The 17,293-nt window shown below is 33.3% G+C and overlaps 1 protein-coding gene across 1 annotated transcript in view; it reads left to right on the forward strand.

Annotated features, from left to right (window-relative positions):
* C1H9orf85 (chromosome 1 C9orf85 homolog) overlaps window positions 1-17,293 on the forward strand; it is a 48,444-nt gene that overhangs the window by 14,717 nt on the left and 16,434 nt on the right. Inside the window, exon 2 of the mRNA XM_051962119.1 lies at window positions 9,622-9,728. Within this exon, the coding sequence (XP_051818079.1) occupies window positions 9,622-9,728 (107 nt within the window). The remainder of the gene's footprint in view (window positions 1-9,621; window positions 9,729-17,293) is intronic.

Below are 17,293 nucleotides of genomic sequence, written 5' to 3' on the forward strand. Positions count from 1 at the left end.
TGATCTTGCATAAATCAGAGCTTCGATTTCTTCATCTGCAAAATGAGGATAATGATAGAAATTATGTTGCACAATTAGGTAGCACAGTATTTAGAAATCCTGGGCAAGTCACTTAATCCTGTTTGCCTCAGTTTCTTCTTTAAAATGAACTGAAGAAAATGGCTAAGCATTCCATTATCTTTGCCAAGAAAACCCTAAAGGGGATTACATACTACCTTATACAGTTGCTGAGAGACTAAAATATCAGCCAAATGTGCTATCCTGATTTAGAGATAAGTTAAATTTACAGAGTTTAATTTTTAGCATGGCTTAGGTAAAAAAGAGAATAAAAACAAGAATGAAAAATAATCTAAAGAGCAGAAAACTAAAGAAAAAAAATCAGAGAAATGGGGAAAAACAAGACTGACACTCCTAAACAGTTGTCTATTTGATTAAATTTTATTGCATTGTGGTCTCATAATGTATTATAAACTTAAATCTCCTTTAAATTGTGTCAAATACAATAATTTAGGAAGATGAGAAGCAGTGCTACCTTTTTTAATTGGAGTAGTTCAGCGTCATATTTGAAAATTTTATGCACTTGGATAACTTGTTGAGATTAGTAAAAATCTGTGATTCATTCTTTTTTATCAAGGATTTCCCACCATTAAGATATCTAAAGAGAATTGATAATATACTACTCCTAAATAATCAAAGAAATGCTACTTTAAAGTTTATTTGGGAAGGTATGCTTTCCTCACTCTGACCCTCCCACTGACCTCAGGAAAATTGTCCATAGGATTCTTGTCTAAGATCTGTACCTCAATTTCTATTGCTGTCCTTTCATTGAAAATGCAGCTTAACTTTCAAAACATGTTCTCTCCTTAATCTGCCTTTGGAAACAGAATAGAAAGAACGGCAAATTACCATGGACCACAGTGATCTTTGTTGAAACTTAGAAAAGCCTATTTTGAAATTTGCTTTGACTTATTTAAGATCAATATTTTAGTTAGTATTAGGCTTATTACTCTTTTAAAATGGGCAGCAGCTAAATCCAGAATTTTGGTTCTTCTAGAAAAACTATGAATTAGCAAAATGAGTTATTTTAAGAAATTTTTTTCCCCTCAGGCAGCCACTGCCCCAGAGAATATAGGCAGATGTAGCTACTGTTCTTCCCCTGAATGGCAGCTTGCTCATATGAATATTTTTAAATTAGTGTCAATGTGAGCATTTTGTTGTGTAACTTGCAAATGACAATGGTCATAATGATGCATTCTGAGATAATAGGCATCTGTTTCAGGACCTCTATTAGTTGGTGTTCAGCCTTTGGTTAGAAACTTGATTGTTTTTGTTGTTGCAGATATTTTTGTTAAAAGATTCATGCAATAGTAGGGGAAAAGTTTAAAAAACAAACAAAATATTACTACCTAAGGAAGGTAAGTTCTGAATCCAGGGAAAACTACCTTTTTTGCTATTACTAGGATTTTCAAAATCTTTTGATGGTTTTCAAAAAGAGTAGAAGTAGCAAATCTTTTAGTTGGTGGTAGAGATCATGATATCAGATTGAAAGTTGAAAGGAATTTTAAAGAAAATTTATTCCAATCCCCTCATTTTATAAATGAGGAAACTGAACCCCAGAAAGGTTAATTGACTTGCCCAAAGTCATGCTTCAGATTGAACTCATGTCTTTTGGTTACAAATTCACCAACATTTTCACTGGACCAGATACTTTGAATTTCATAGTAGCTATTGGATTGAAATGTTGGGTATAACAAGTACTAGTAACAACAGAGGCTGACTACTTATCACTCACTCAGCTTGCTAACTTTTAGCACAGAACACAGAATGCAAAACAGACACACAGAGAAATCTATTTTACATACAGATTTAAGTCAGGCATACTCAAAGCATCTTCATACAGAGCAACAATATTTAGGCAATTTACCTTTTGCCCTTCTATCTTCCCAAGGAACTGTATTTTCCATGGGGAGTTGGAGGGGGCTGAGAGGAGGCTTTGGCTGAGCCCTCCGATTTTGAATATTTGACGAGATTTTTCCTCAAGTGAGATTAGATCCCCGTCTCAAATCCAGTTCATCAGGGTTACCCCCAACCCACAGTTATCTCAAAAAGTCTATCCTGTCCAGAATCTGTAACCCTTGATTCAAGGGTCTCACAGGTCATTTTATCCTTTGGTTTCCTGTGCATGAAAGCTGCCAAATTGCCATCCAATCACAATCATTCAGAATTTGCCGTGGAGTTGCTGATTTTCATTTTGCCTTGAGTCTCTCCTCTTTGGGTCCTTTACCTTTTTTTTTTTTTTCCACTTTGCAAATATTTTATTTAAAAAAAAATTTTTTTAGCTTTAACATCAGTATATGTTTCTTTTTCTTTCTTTCTTTCTTTCTTTCTTTTTTTTTTTTTTAATAACTTTTTATTGATAGAACTCATGCCAGGGTAATTTTTTACAACTTTATCCCTTGCATTCACTTCTGTTCCAATTTTTCCCCTCCCTCCCTCCCTCCACCCCTTCCCCCTGATGGCAAGCAGTCCTTTACATGTTGAATAGGTTACAGTATATCCTGGATACAATACACGTGTGCAGAACCGAACAGTTTTCTTGTTGCACAGGGAGAATTGAATTCAGAAGGTATAAATAACCCGGGAAGAAAAACAAACATGCAAGCAGTTTATATTCATTTCCCAGTGTTCTTTCTTTGGGTGTAGCTGCTTCTGCCCATCTTTGATCAATTGAAACTGAATTAGCTCTCTTTATCGAAGAGATCCACTTCCATCAGAATACATCCTCAAACAGTATCATTGTTGAGATATATAATGATCTCCTGGTTCTGCTCATTTCACTTAGCATCAGTTCATGTAAGTCTCGCCAGTCCTCTCTGTATTCATCCTGCTGGTCATTCCTTACAGAACAATAATATTCCATAACGTTCATATATCACAATATACTCAACCATTCTCCAATTGATGGGCATCCCATTCATTTTCCAGCTTCTAGCCACTACAAACAGGGCTGCCACAAACATTTTGGCACATACAGGTCCCTTTCCCTTCTTTAGTATCTCTTTGCTTATAAGCCCAGTAGAAACACTGCTGGATCAAAGGGTATGCACAGTTTGATAACTTTTTGAGCATAGTTCCAAATTGCTCTCCAGAATGCCTGGATGTGTTCACAATTCCACCAGCAATGTATCAGTGTCCCAGTTTTCCCACATCTTCCCCAACATTCCACATTATCTTTCCCTGTCACTCTAGCCAATCTGACAGGTGTGTAGTGGTATCTCAGAGTTGTCTTAATTTGCATTTCTCTGATTAATAATGATTTGGAGCATATTTTCATATGTCTATAAAGAGTTTCAATTTCTTCATCTGAGAATTGTCCATATCCTTTGACCATTTATCAATTGGAGAATGGTTTGATTTCTTATAAATTAGAGTCAATTCTCTATATATTTTGGAAATGAGGCCTTTATCAGAACCTTTGATTCTAAAAATGTTTTCCCAGTTTATTGTTTCCCTTCTAATCTTGTCTGCATTTGTTTTGTTTGTACAAAAACTTTTCTATTTGATATAATCAAAATTTTCTATTTTGTGGTCAATAGTGATCTCTAGTTCTTCTTTGGTCATAAATTCCTCCCTCTTCCACCGGTCTGAGAAGTAAACTATCCTATGCTCTTCCAATTTATTTATAATCTCATTCTTTATGCCTAGGTCATGAACCCATTTTGTGGGTCACTTTACCTTGAAGAGCAGGGAAAGTTCTTGGAAGTTTGCAGGCTACACAAAGCAAGGCAGGGAGTCATCCTGCTAATGCTCAAGATCACGCCCATGTGACCATATGGGTCACATGATCCCAGACAAGCCCCTCATAAACTGTGTGAGACAGAGATCACCAGCTCAACTTTTAGAACACTATCTCCATCTTAGGAGATGTTGTTCACCTCATTCACACCTATTTTTGCTAGAATGTAAAATAAAACTTTTCTGTATTGATCAGTGAGTCATTGGAGTTCTTCATAAGATCTTTTGTTTCTTATAGCTGGCAATGGAAACTATCTTTTTTTATTCTCTTCTCCTTCTCTTGATGAAGGCTAACTTCTTTCTTCCCAAGTGCCAGTTCTTATATAGTCTGTCAGTATGAAACAAATTTAGAATTTGGTTCATAAGAATTTTTCATGTTGGGAATAAAAAAAGCACTAGGTTTTGTTTTTTTTTTTTTTTTTTTTTTTTTTTCATCTTGGCCTTTGCATCTTATTACCTAGGGGTACATTGAACAAATCAATTTGTTTCCTTGAGATTCAGGTTTTCTCATATTAAACTAAATGATCTCTAACATTCCTTCTTTTTCAGGTTTTTAAAATCACTCACTGCTAACAAACAACTCTACCTCAACCAGTCTAAAGCCAGCTATTAACATATACAAATTTGAGCCTTATAGTCCATTACAATGTAAATTTATATTCCTCACAACAATCCTATGAGGTATTTGATGAAATACTATTTCCCTTACTTTACATAAGTAAGCAGGCTCAGAGAGGTAAAGGGACTTGTAAATGTAACATATCTTAAAACTAATAAAACTGGACCTTCTGACTCAAGCTTTTCTTTCAATTTTGAGTCAAGAAAATTCCTGAAAAAATACTTTAAGTAGATTTACATTCAAATAGAGTAATCACTTCCCAGCATAATTTTTAGTTTTCAAAAAATACTCTTGATATGTCTTTTGTTCGAATGAAATTATAAAATTCTATCCATTTTTAAAAATTACATAACATCAGACATTACTCAAAAGCTTTTTACTTCAGATTTTATTTCTAAACTTTAAGTTTTCAACACAATATCAAATAAATTTCTAAAGAATTTCCAGATTTCTTGTGATCCTTTTCTCATAGGAACTGTAAACCTTTTTTGTCAGGTCAACTAGCATTTATTAAACACCTTCTATATGCCAGGTACTTTGCTAAACATTGAAAAAACTAAGCACTAAGAAAATTAAAAGACAGTCTCTGTTCTCAAGAAATTTACCGTCTAATGAGGGAAGCAAGATGCAGACCTCTATGTGATGAAATAGCAGTCCAAGGAATGTAGTTCTGAATGTGGAAAATTCACAACATGGTTTTATCATAGCTACAAGGACCCTTTATTGTAAAAAGGCACATGGAAATATCAGAATGATTTAGCAGAGATGTATGAGTGAAGGAGGCCATTGAAAGGTCTGAGGGGAAGGATAAGAGTAGAGTCTATAGAATTGTAAAGAAGTTGGGGATGGTCCTAATGGAGAACAAATTCCCATGTACATTATGTACATCAGCAACTGCATGATGGGATAACTGGGAAATAGATTATGGTAATATAAGGTAATCAAGGTGCTTTGATCGCAAAAAATTATTTGTAGGGCTTTTCTAGTGCACCTGCTTAGAGGAAGAAAGGGTCTCTTAACTGATTTGGTGAATTGAATAAGCCTTAGTCATGCTGACAAGGCAGTCCCTGAAATCAGGCTTCCTTTTGTGTCTGTAATAAAGTTGTCAATAGGAACAGGATGAATTTGGTTAGAATTCACATCATTCCTATAAAAGGCTTCACAAATTGGAGGTAATCTCTGAGGGAAGATAAAAAAAATAAGGAGAACTGGGAAAGGCTTTTTTCAGGAAATAGGACTTTAGTTGACTTAACTATCATTACCACTAAATCTAATAGATTTTTTCCTCTCAAAGGGCCAAAGATGCTTTGGGACAGTTGAAAGATTTATGCTCCTAAAAAGAGCTTTGTCCTTATTTGGCTCTGGGGCCAATGCACTAAAAATCTCAAAAATGAAATTTAGAAACAAAAACGAAATGAAGTATGAAAATCATCTTTTGATAAACTTCAGATTTCTCTTTTTTCAACAGCAATTCTTTTAGCTTTGCTTTTAAGCATTCTTTTACTTTAAATATTTTTTGGTTTTTTTTTTTTTTTTTTTTTCCCCTCAGAAGTGAGGAATTGTTGGAAAAAAAAAGAGAGAGAGAATCTGTTTTAGGACACCAAGACAAGACTATCCCGGGCTTGACCATGAAATAGCATGGTTGCTGTAATTTCTGAGATTCTCAAAAATTAATGAGCATTATCAAGGATAGGCAACATGTGAGGATGCAGATGACTGGAAAGTGTTTTTCCTTCCTTATATTAGAGTGAAAACATTAGAGAGGAGACAGGGCTTGGAGTTGTACTAGTAGGAAATGTTTTCACAATTATAAAAATCACTTAGCTTTTTCGTAATCTACTCATTTTTAATAAATGCTCAGTGTTACTTTTCTTTAGTCCACTAAAACCTAATTATGATGATTTAAAAGATATAGAGATCTATTACAGTATTTTTCATTTTAGAACTCAAATGGGACTTAGAATTGGTGGAGAATCCTTTTTATAGAAGATGATTTATATAACACTTACCATATGCTAGGCATTGTGCTGCTAAATGCTTTATAAATATTATCTCGTTTTATCCTTACAACAATTCTGATTAGTAGCTATTATTATCATACTCCTTTTACATCTGAAGAGACTAAGGCAAACAGAAGTTTAATGGCTTACCCATGATCACACAGCTAATGTCTGAGAATGGACTTGAACTCTGATCTTTTTGACTCCAAACAGGAGAAACTAGTTCCCAATCTGCTGTGCCATCTATCTGCCTCATAAATATATTTCCTTATAGGTAGGAGAACTGAAGTTCAGAAAAGTTAAATAACTTGATCAAGGTTTAAAAAAAAATAGATAATGAAAGGAGTTGTGTGTCTAAACTAGAATTTCCAGATCTTCCACTTCTCGGTCCAGGAATGACTTTCCTACATCCCAATAGTGAAACTTATTGCTATAGTGTTCCATTTCATATCAAATTATAGACATACCCTATATGGTTAACAAATGTAACCTTCCCTAGTATATCTTCTGGTTTATTACTGGAGTCAGGCTGAGCGAAAAACAAAATCTGAAAATACTAACCAGCTATGTGATTGGGACTAGCAGCACAAGCTCTCTGGGCTCAGTTCCCTTCTTCATAAATGAGGGAAGTGGGACAAAATCAGCTCAGATTCCTTCCCACTTTACAATTCTCTGATCTGATGTTTTTTCAAAATAGAGTATCTTCTTGTCTGTAACTTAAGTAAAGGGCAAAGAAAATGCTGGCAAGGTAACAAATATAGATTGTTTTTATACATTTTATACCTCAAATGTAGATCTTTGATTTAATCAATATGGGTACTCTAATGCAGCACAACTTGCAACAACATGATGCTTACAAAACATTTATTGACTGACTTGAATCTCCCTGAAGCCTCCACAAAGTCTAACCAACATAGTGGAAATCTTCCTCTATATAGTTTGAAATTTTGTTAACTATCAGTGAAGCAGGAGGATATGTACGAGTGTGTGTGCCTATCACAGTTATTTTTCAGTCTCACTTTCTCCATAATCTTTCTATTTTAATTAAATACAAAATATATAAACAATATGTAATAATATATATAAACAATGCAAAGTTGTAATGCTGGAAGAAGGAGGAGAAACAATAATGAGAAGAAGGATAAGAAAAGACCTTACATTAAATATGGTACTTGGATTCAGTAGTGATTCCCTGAGGTGAGTAAAGAGCAAGATTATTTCAGGAAAGGGAAACAGGCAACTCGTGCAAAGATATGAAGACAGGATAGAATGGCACATACAAGAACTAGCTATGTTTTAATCTGATATATATAGAGAGAGAAGTAATGTGAGTATATGTTTATAAAATAAACAAGGATCTGTAAGGTATTAATATATAAACACAGATGTTCACATTTTATCCAATAAGGAATATGGATGTGCTGGAACTTGTTGAATTGGGTTATGATAAAGTCAGACTTATGCTTTAAAGAAACTAATTTGGTAGCTTTGTGGAGATAGATTGAATGAGAGACCATTTAGGAAGTTATTATAGTGTTTGGGGCAAAGGATGATGCGACTAAACTATGGAGTTTAGCCAAAGAAATGGAAAAAACAAGAAAGAGGAAAGAGAGGTTTTCTTGTCTGATCAAATTCTTTGGTTGTTAACCGCTTTTCATAGATTTTCTATCTTATCTAGTAGGCTTTGCACTGTTCCCTGACTCAGTGAAATTAACAAATTTTCCATAAACAAAAACATATTGGAGAGGCCCTGACATTTATAAAGAACCTTTTAGATCTGCATTCTATAGTAGGTGTCTTCCATGACAGTGGGAAGCACCCAATTGTTTGCTTTATTTGGTATTATTAATCAGAAGGTTACCAGACTATATTGTGTCACCATAAATAGAATGCTAGATTTGGAGTTAAGAATACTTTGAGTTCAAATCCAGCCTTATATACAGTTTCCTCATCTATAATATGAGGATAATAATAGCACCTACCTCCAGGGTGCTTTTGAGAATTATATGAGGTAATGATTCTAAAGCATTTAGAATGCCTGCTTATTAAAAACACATGACAGGGCTTCTTGACCTTTCACTATCCTGGTCATACTTCTGAAAACACACTACACTTTGTGTTGGACACTTATTCTGGATACTGTAATTATATAAAATCATTTAAGATTGTATTAGTTAATACTGCTATTGAAATATTTTGACAAAGGGAGTTAGAAATGAGGGTCATTTTAAAGCATCTATTTGTTATCAGTAACTCAAATTTATAAAGTTGTTATAAGTGCCATGATGTTTTTAATATCAATAGTTTACTTAATTTTCTAAAAGTAAATTAAGTGACCATTCAAATCTTTATTAGAAATTATTAAGCTATAACCTAGATAACAAACTATTAGGTCATCTCAGATACTACTTTAATCAATAGTTTTAATTCTTTATCTCAGTGATTTGTCTAATTTATCTAAATTAAATGTTAATTTTATCACTTCTCTCTTTTTAAGCTAATCCTCTTGGACTACTAATTAGAAATAAAGAGGATAAAAATGGAAACGCATATATAATGTTTTAAGTTTTAATATTTTTATTTGTCCCAGTTACATGTAAAACAGTTTTTTATATTTGTTTTTAAAATTTAAGTTCCAAATTCTCTCTTCCTTCCCTCCCCCATCGAGAAGACACATAGGAAGTTATGCAAAATATTTCCATAAAAACCATGTATAAAAGAAAACATAGATCTCTCCCCTTTCAAAAAAAAATCCTCCAGAAAAATAAAGTTTAAAAAAATGCTTCAGTCTGTATTCAAATACAATTGGTTCTTTCTCGGTATGGATAGCACTGATAGCATTTTTCATCATATGTCCTTCAGAGTAGTCTTGGAGAATGGTAAAGTCATTCACAACTGATCATTCCACAGTATTTCTATTACTTTGTTTATAGTACATTTCACTTTGCCTGAACTCATACAGGACTTTCCAAGTTTTTCTGAGAGCATCCTCCTCATTTCTTATAGAATTAGAAATAATATAAATAATAATATAAAATTAGAAATAGAATGGGGGGAAAAAGTATGTTTTTGTTTAAGTACCAAAAGTGCTGATGATTGAAGTGCTTTATTACACAATGAGTTTTTCTATGGCTTAAAGTTGTCTGATGCCATATTCCATTATATAAGTATAATCTTTCAATATACTATGTCTTTTTTTTCCTTAAGAGAATAAATGCAAAGCTTCATGATGGAGTGTGTCAGCATTGTAAAGGAGTTCTGGAGTGGCGAGTAAAATACAGCAAGTACAAACCACTATCAAAACCTAAAAAATGGTGAGTTAAGTACCTATTGTGTGCCAGACACTGTAAATACAAAGAAAAAAAAATCCACTACTTAACTGAGTTTCATTGGAGAAATGATGGACAGAAACAGCTACACCCAAAGAAGGAATACTGGGAAATGAATGTGAACTATTTGCATTTTTGATTTTCTTCCCGAGTTATTTTTACCTTCTGAATCCAATTCTCCCTGTGCAACAAGAGAACTGTTCGGTTCTGCAAATATGTATTGTATCTAGGATATACTGCAACATGTTTAGCATATATAGGACTGCTTGCCATCCTGGGGGGGGGGGAGGGAGGGAGGGGAAAAAACGAAACATAAGTGATTGCAAGGGATAATGTCGTGTAGAAATTATCCTGGCATGGATTCTGTCAATGCGAAGTTATTATTAAATAAAATAAAATTTATAAAAAAAAAAAAAAAAAAATCCACTTAATCCCCTCAAGGAGTCTGCTGGGGGCTGGAGGAGACAGGATAATAATATATACAGAAAAATATAAACTTAAATATACAGAATAAATAGAAAATAATGTTAGAGATGCAGAGCACTAACAATTACAGGGAAGAACTGAGAGTTGGTGAGGGAGAATGCTTGGGAACAGCCTTAAATGGGAAGTGGGCTTAGCTAAGATCAGAAGGTGTCTGGAGGGAAAGGGAGGCTGAGAAGGGGAATGGTGTCATTTGTGCAAAATCATGGAGGGGTAGGAAGTAATAGCAAATCACTAGTAAGTATTCAGCAGGTGTCTGGTGCTCATCCAGCAAGCATCCAGCAAACTTGGCTGAAATACCAAGTATATGTTGAAGAATAATAGAAAATGAGTCTGAAAAGAATTGTTGGACTGTAATGCCGGAGAAATTGAGGCAGGAGAGAGATTAGAGAGTTTTAATATTTTATTAATGGGAGAGTAAAATTGACTGGACAGGACTCTTGTCTCAAATTATGCAGTCAGACAGAGATAAGCATACTGGGACCAAGGAATCCATGTTGGTCCTAGGCCTGGAGGAGACTGTCATCCCAAAGAATCCAGCGTCCAGAATCCATGAATGGAGGAACCCCAACTTCTTAAATACCTTTTCTCTAAACAAAGGAAGGGGTAAGAAGCTGTCAAGATAGGGGAGGCCATAAATCCTAAAAAAAAAAAAAAAACAGAGACAGGATGTCTGAATACACAGAGATATCTTGGAATATTTTAGAGGGATATTGTAAATTCTTGAGGACAGAAAAGAGTCAGGAGATCTACTCTCTTGTTTATCTTGCTAACAATATAACCTTAGAGTAATTGGTCCTCAGTCAGACCAGAGGGGGGGTTTTACAACTTAGGGGATTGACACAGAACAGTTAAAGGAACTGAGAGAAGGGAAACTAGTGCAGGGAAACTGAGTCAGGACAGTTAAAGAGAACTGTGGCATAACAGGACAAGACTGTTAACTATTCACTGATGTTGATGCAGCATCAGTTGTGTCACTTTTCAAAATTTATTACTGAACCTTTTATATATCTTTTTTTTTTCCTTACATCAAGCCTCAACTTTTATCTTTGCATCTTCCATCTGCCAAGCCTTTATAAATGCTTGACAATAGTAGTATCATACTTCTCCTGAATCTTTTTCTTTCTTACCAGTTTGTCAATTTTATCTATCCTGATCATATTCACTCAAGCTTATGAATGTTAATCCAAAAAGATTATGCCTTTAACTGAACATTGTATTCCACATTCCAGATTTGCCCATGGTGGAGTACAATGATCCTATCATGCTCCCTAGATCTAAATAATACTATCTCTTTTTGTAATGTAAGATTAGTATATTCACATTTTTTACTCCCTTTTCTCACAGCATTGACTTGAGACTAACCCACTAAAATTTTATAATCTTTTTTCAGATACAGTGCTGTCTGGCCTTACCTCTTATATTTTGTACTCAGGAAATTGATTTTTTTTGAAGCCAAGTATACCAAGCCTACCTGATCTCCATTAAATTTCACATTATTAGATTAAGCATGCAGTTTTAACTTGTCATAATCTTTTTGGGTCTTAATTCTTTTATCCATTAGGTTAATTATCTTTTGAAGCTTTGTACAATCTGCAAACATCTGTGATACAGAACAGCATAGGAACAGGCAATGATCCCTGGTTGATTTGTCCTTCCAATTAACTTGATTTTGAATCATTAATAATGACTTTGTAAGTCAAGTTACTTCAGGCAATTCCTTTTCTCGTTATTTTGTCATTTACCCCTATATCACTCTATCTTGCTCATAATGAAGAAGGGACTCTGAAACTGTAAAAATCCTTGAAGGAGAAAATCTCCTTCAACTGTGCCTCAGTGAGGGACCCTCCCTAGGGAAACAAGACAAACAGTTTCATTCTATTTTCTTGGTGGGGCTGATTCAGTCCTGAGCAAAAGAAATATTCAATTAAAGATCTTCTATTCAATTCTATTCAAATTCCAGTTCACTGCTGAAACCCAGCTAGTAGATGAGCCAACTTGGGATTCTGCCCACTAGCCCCTTTCAATTTATAGCCAAAGTTCCTATATAAAAGAGCCAATCTAAAATCCTCTCTTTGCAGAGGTTCTAAACGGGTCATGCTATGGCCATGACAAGGAGGCCTCTGCCCACTGGAATAATATTCTTTTCCAGTGTTACCCTCTCTTTATCCTCACCTATTTCCTTTTTTATGCCTCTCTGTCAGGATTTCTAACCTTACTTCTGAATCCCTATAATAAATTTCTTTCATCAATCTAGGTTTTTGGGTTTATAAATTCCTTTACACAGGAATTCTGCGCTGCCAAAAGGGGGTTCCCTAAAACTCCCTATTCTTGCGCCGAATCCCAAGGAGTGTAGGAGAGCCAAACCTCTCTATTTGGTTCCCCAAACCTGCCACTAGACCTTATCATTTAACTCCCTGACCACCAGAAACCCTAATCTCATTTTGGTTCTCTAAATCTAGATCTTATCATTTGACTCCCTACTAAAGGGAACCTTAAAAACCTAAATCTCATCATATTTTGGTTCCCATACCGTGAGCTGTTATGGGCTAGAACGCTGAACTTGAAACAAAGGAGTCTTACAAGGTACTAAGTCAGTGGAATTGATAAAGACAATAGTTATCTAATTTAGCATGGTTCAGTATGATTGATTTAAATCCTACAAGTTGTTGTTATGGGCCAGAACTTGAAACAAGGTACTAAGTGGAATTGAGGAGGCAATGGTTAAATCTAGTTTAGCATTGATTTAATCCTGCAACAAATAATGGTTTCCTAGTTAGGTTCCTAGAATGACTTGTATCGGTTTTTAGATGTCAAATCTTTGTGCTTATAATACTACCATATTCCCTTTGGAGTCTGAATTTGTGGGCAATAGATCGTAAGTTATTTCTGTCATTTAGAGAGTTAGGTATACTCCTCAGGCTTTTTGCCCTAACCAAGTCTTTTTTTTTTTTTTTTAAACACTTTATTTTCCCCCAGTTATCTATAAAAACAATTTTTTTCCATTAATTAAAAAAAATTTTTTTTAGTTTCCAACATGTATTTTTAAAAGATTTTGACTTCCTTTTTGTCCTTCTTTCCTTCCCAAGATGGCAAGCACTTTGATATAGATTATAAATATACAGTCATATTCAACATAGTTCTATATTAGTCATGTTGTACAAGGAGATTCAGAATAAAAGGGGAAAACTATGAGGAAAAAAAAACAACAAAAATAAATGAAAATAATATGCTTCACCTGTATTCAGACACCGTAGTTCTTTCTCTGGATGTGGATAGTCTTTCCATCATGAGTCTTTTGGAATTGTCTTATATTATTATATTACTGAGAAGAGCTAAGTCTAATAGTTTATCTTTGCACAGTGTTGCTATACAATATTCTCCTGGTTCTGCTCATTTCATTCAGCATCAGTTCATATAAGTCTGCCAAGGTTTTTCTGAAATTCATCTGTTCATCATTTGTTATAGAATAATAATATTCCATTACATTCATATACCACAAATTGTTCAGTCATTCCCCAGTTGAGGGATATCTCTTCGATTTCCAGTTCTTTGCCACCACAAAGAGAGCTGCTGTAAACATTTCTGTACATGTTTATAAACATTTTGTGTATTTTTTCCTTTTCCATTTTTTTTGTGATTTCTTTGGGATACAGATCTGATCAAAAGATATGCACAGTTTTCTTGCCATTTGAACATAATTCCAAATTGCTCTTTAGAATGGTTGCATTAGTTCACAGTTCAACTAGCAATGCATTAGTGTTCCATTTTTTTTCACACCTCTGCATCATTTATTATTTTCTTTTATTATTATTATTATTATTATTATTATTATTTGCTGAGGCAGTTGGAGTTAAGTGACTTATCCAGAGTCACACAGCTAGGAAGTATTAAATGTCTGAGGCCGGATTTGAACTCGGGTCCTTCCGACTTTAGGGCCTAGGCTCTATCCACTGTGCCATTTATCATTTTCCTTTTCTATCTTCTGTTATATGAGATGATATCTCAGTTATTTTAATTTTCAATTCTCTAATCAATAGTGATAAGAACATTTTTTAATATGACTAATTTCTTCATTTGAAAATTGCCTGTTCATATCCTTTGACCATTTATCAATTGGAGAATAATGTGAATTCTTATAAATTTGACTCAGTTCTCTACATATTTTGTAAATGAGGTCTTTCTCAGAAATACTGGCAGTAAAAGTTGTTTCCTATCTTTCTGCTTTCCTTCTAATCTTGCTTGCATTGGTTTTGTTTGTGCAAAAAAAAATGATCCATTTTGCATTTTAAAATGTTTCCTATCAATTAAAACCATTTCTAGTCATGAAAAAAATGCTCTAAATCATTATGGATTAGAGAAATGCAAATTAAGACAATTCTGAGATATCGCTTCACTTTTCAGATTGGCTAAGATGACAGGAAGAGATAATGTTAAATGTTGAATCATAACATTAATTGTGATCATATGATTTAAATTATATAATTTCAATTGGTTTTATTATTGAAGTGGTCAATTATTTTGAAAGTTTTTCTAATTTTGAACCAGCCCTGCATTCCTGGTACAAATCCCATCTGCTCATAGTATGTTATCCTCATGATAAATTGCTGTATTTTGCTGTATTTTATTTAAAATTTTTACATTAATATAATTATATTATTGTAATAACAATTACAGTAATAAAATTCATTAAAGAAATTGATGTATATTTTTCTTTCTTTGTTTTGGTTCTTCCTAGTTTAGATATTATGACCATATTTATGTCATTAAATTTGATAGGACTCAACCTATTTTCTCAAAGAGTTTATAAAGTATTAGAATTAATTGTTTTTTAAATGTTTTGTAGAATTCATTTATAAGTCCATCTAGCCCTGGATAGTTTTTCTAAGGGAATCCACTAATGATTGGTTCAATTTCTTTTTTAAAAAAATGCAGTTATTTAAGTGTTTTTTTTTTACCTGTTTTAATCTGGGCAATTTATATTTGTTTAAATATTCATCCATTTCATTTGGATTGTCAGACCTAATTTTTATTTTAATTTTCTCTTCTTTGATGGTAAATTTATCCTTTTCATTTGTTTTTCTCCTTCTTTTTAAAAATCAAATTAACCAAACTTTTATTTTTCAATGGTTATTTTATAAAATCAACTCTTGGTTTTATTTATTAGGTCAATAGTTTTCTTTCTTTTAGTTTTTTTAGTATCTCCTTTGACTAAAGTACATGCCCAATTTATCAGTCTGCTCTTTTTTTGTTTTATTTATGCAATCAGTTAGAGATATAAAATTTCCTAAGAATTGCTTTAGCTTCGTCCATAAATTTTGGTATGTTTCATTATTATAATTCCCTTTGGTGAAATTGTTGATTACTTCTGTGGTCTGTTATTTGACCCACTGATTCTTTAGGATTAGATTATTTAATAATTAACAATTAATTTTAATCTCTCTTTTCTATGGTCTTTTATTACCCATAATTTTTCTTACACAATGATCTAAAAAGGAAACATTTACTACTTCTGCATTTCTGCACTTCACTGTGTATTTTTTATGCCCTAATACATGGTCATTTTTTACCTAAGTATATCACTGAAAAAAGTATAATCCTTTCTAATTCCGTTTCTATTCCCATTTAATTTTCTCCAGATGTCTTATCATATCTAACTTTTCTAAAATTTGATTCCATTCCCTTAAATTATTTCTTTTTTGTTTTATGTTTAGATTAATCTAATTTTGAGAAGGAGAGGTTGGGTACCCTTACCCATCCATTATAGTTCTGCTGTTTGTTCCTTCCCAAAACTCACTCAAATTTGCTAAAAATTGGAATGTATTATGACTTGGTACATGTATGTTTACTATTGATATCAATTCATCATCTAAAGTACCTTTTAGCAAGATGTAGTTTCCTTCCTTATGTTTTTTTTTTTTATTTCGATCTGTTTTTTATTTTGCTTTGTCTGAGATCAAGATTGCTATCCCTGCTTTTTTTTGCTTCAGCTGAAGCATAATATATTCTGTTCCAATCATTTACTTTTTCTCTATGTGTATCTCTCTGCTTCAGATGTTTCTTGTAAATATGTTGTAGGGTTCTGATTTTTAATTTACTCTGATATTTGCTTCTGTTTATAGAATTTATCCCATTCATGTTCACAGTTATGATTTCTAATTGTGTTTATCCTATTTTCCCTTCATTTGTATTTTTCTTTCTCCTTTTACCCCTTAAAAGTAATGTTTTGGTCTGATAATCACTTCTCTCAATCTGCCCTGTGTTCTATCAACCTCTCTACCTTTTCTTTCCCTTCTACTTTCCTTTAGGAGAAGATACATTTCTATACCCTTCAGAACCAAATGTGATGAGACTAGGGTTCAAATTCACTTCTCCCTACTGTAAGACGTCTTCTGTGCCTCTTTATGTGATGTAATTTATCCCATTTTGCCTCCTCCTGTCTTCTCCCAATACAATATTTTGCCTGCTTTTGTATATTTATATATCATCTATGTATACCCTCCCTTCTAATTGTCCAAATAGAATACAGTTCTCAAGAGTTATTAAGTATCATTCTCCCATGTTGGGATGTAACAGTTTAATCTTATGAATAACATATTACATTTTTTTCCCCATTTACCTTTTTATGCTTCTTTTGAATTGAAATACAGTCTTGTATTTGAAAATCAAATTTTCTGTTCAGCTCTGGTCTTTCCATTAGGAATATTTGAAAGTCCTCTATACCTTGAATGTCAATTTCCCCCCTGAAAGATTATGCTCAGTTTATTATAGTATATTATATGCGGTTTATTATTGGTCATAATTTAAGCTCCTTTGCATTCTGGAATGTTACATTTCAAGCCCTGCAGTCCTTTAATAAAGAAGGTGCTATTTTCTGTGTAATTCTGACTGTGGTTCCTTGATATTTGAATTGTTTCTTTCTTGCTGTCTGCAGTATTTATTTGATACTTGATAATTCTAGAATTTGGGCAGGAATATCAATTCCTTGAAGTTTTCATTATGAAATTTGTTTTAGAAGGTTATTGGGGAATTCTTTCATTAAGTATTTTCTCACTGGTTCTTCTCCT

This window comes from Antechinus flavipes, chromosome 1, assembly GCF_016432865.1.
Source record: "Antechinus flavipes isolate AdamAnt ecotype Samford, QLD, Australia chromosome 1, AdamAnt_v2, whole genome shotgun sequence".
Classification (NCBI taxonomy): domain Eukaryota; kingdom Metazoa; phylum Chordata; class Mammalia; order Dasyuromorphia; family Dasyuridae; genus Antechinus; species Antechinus flavipes.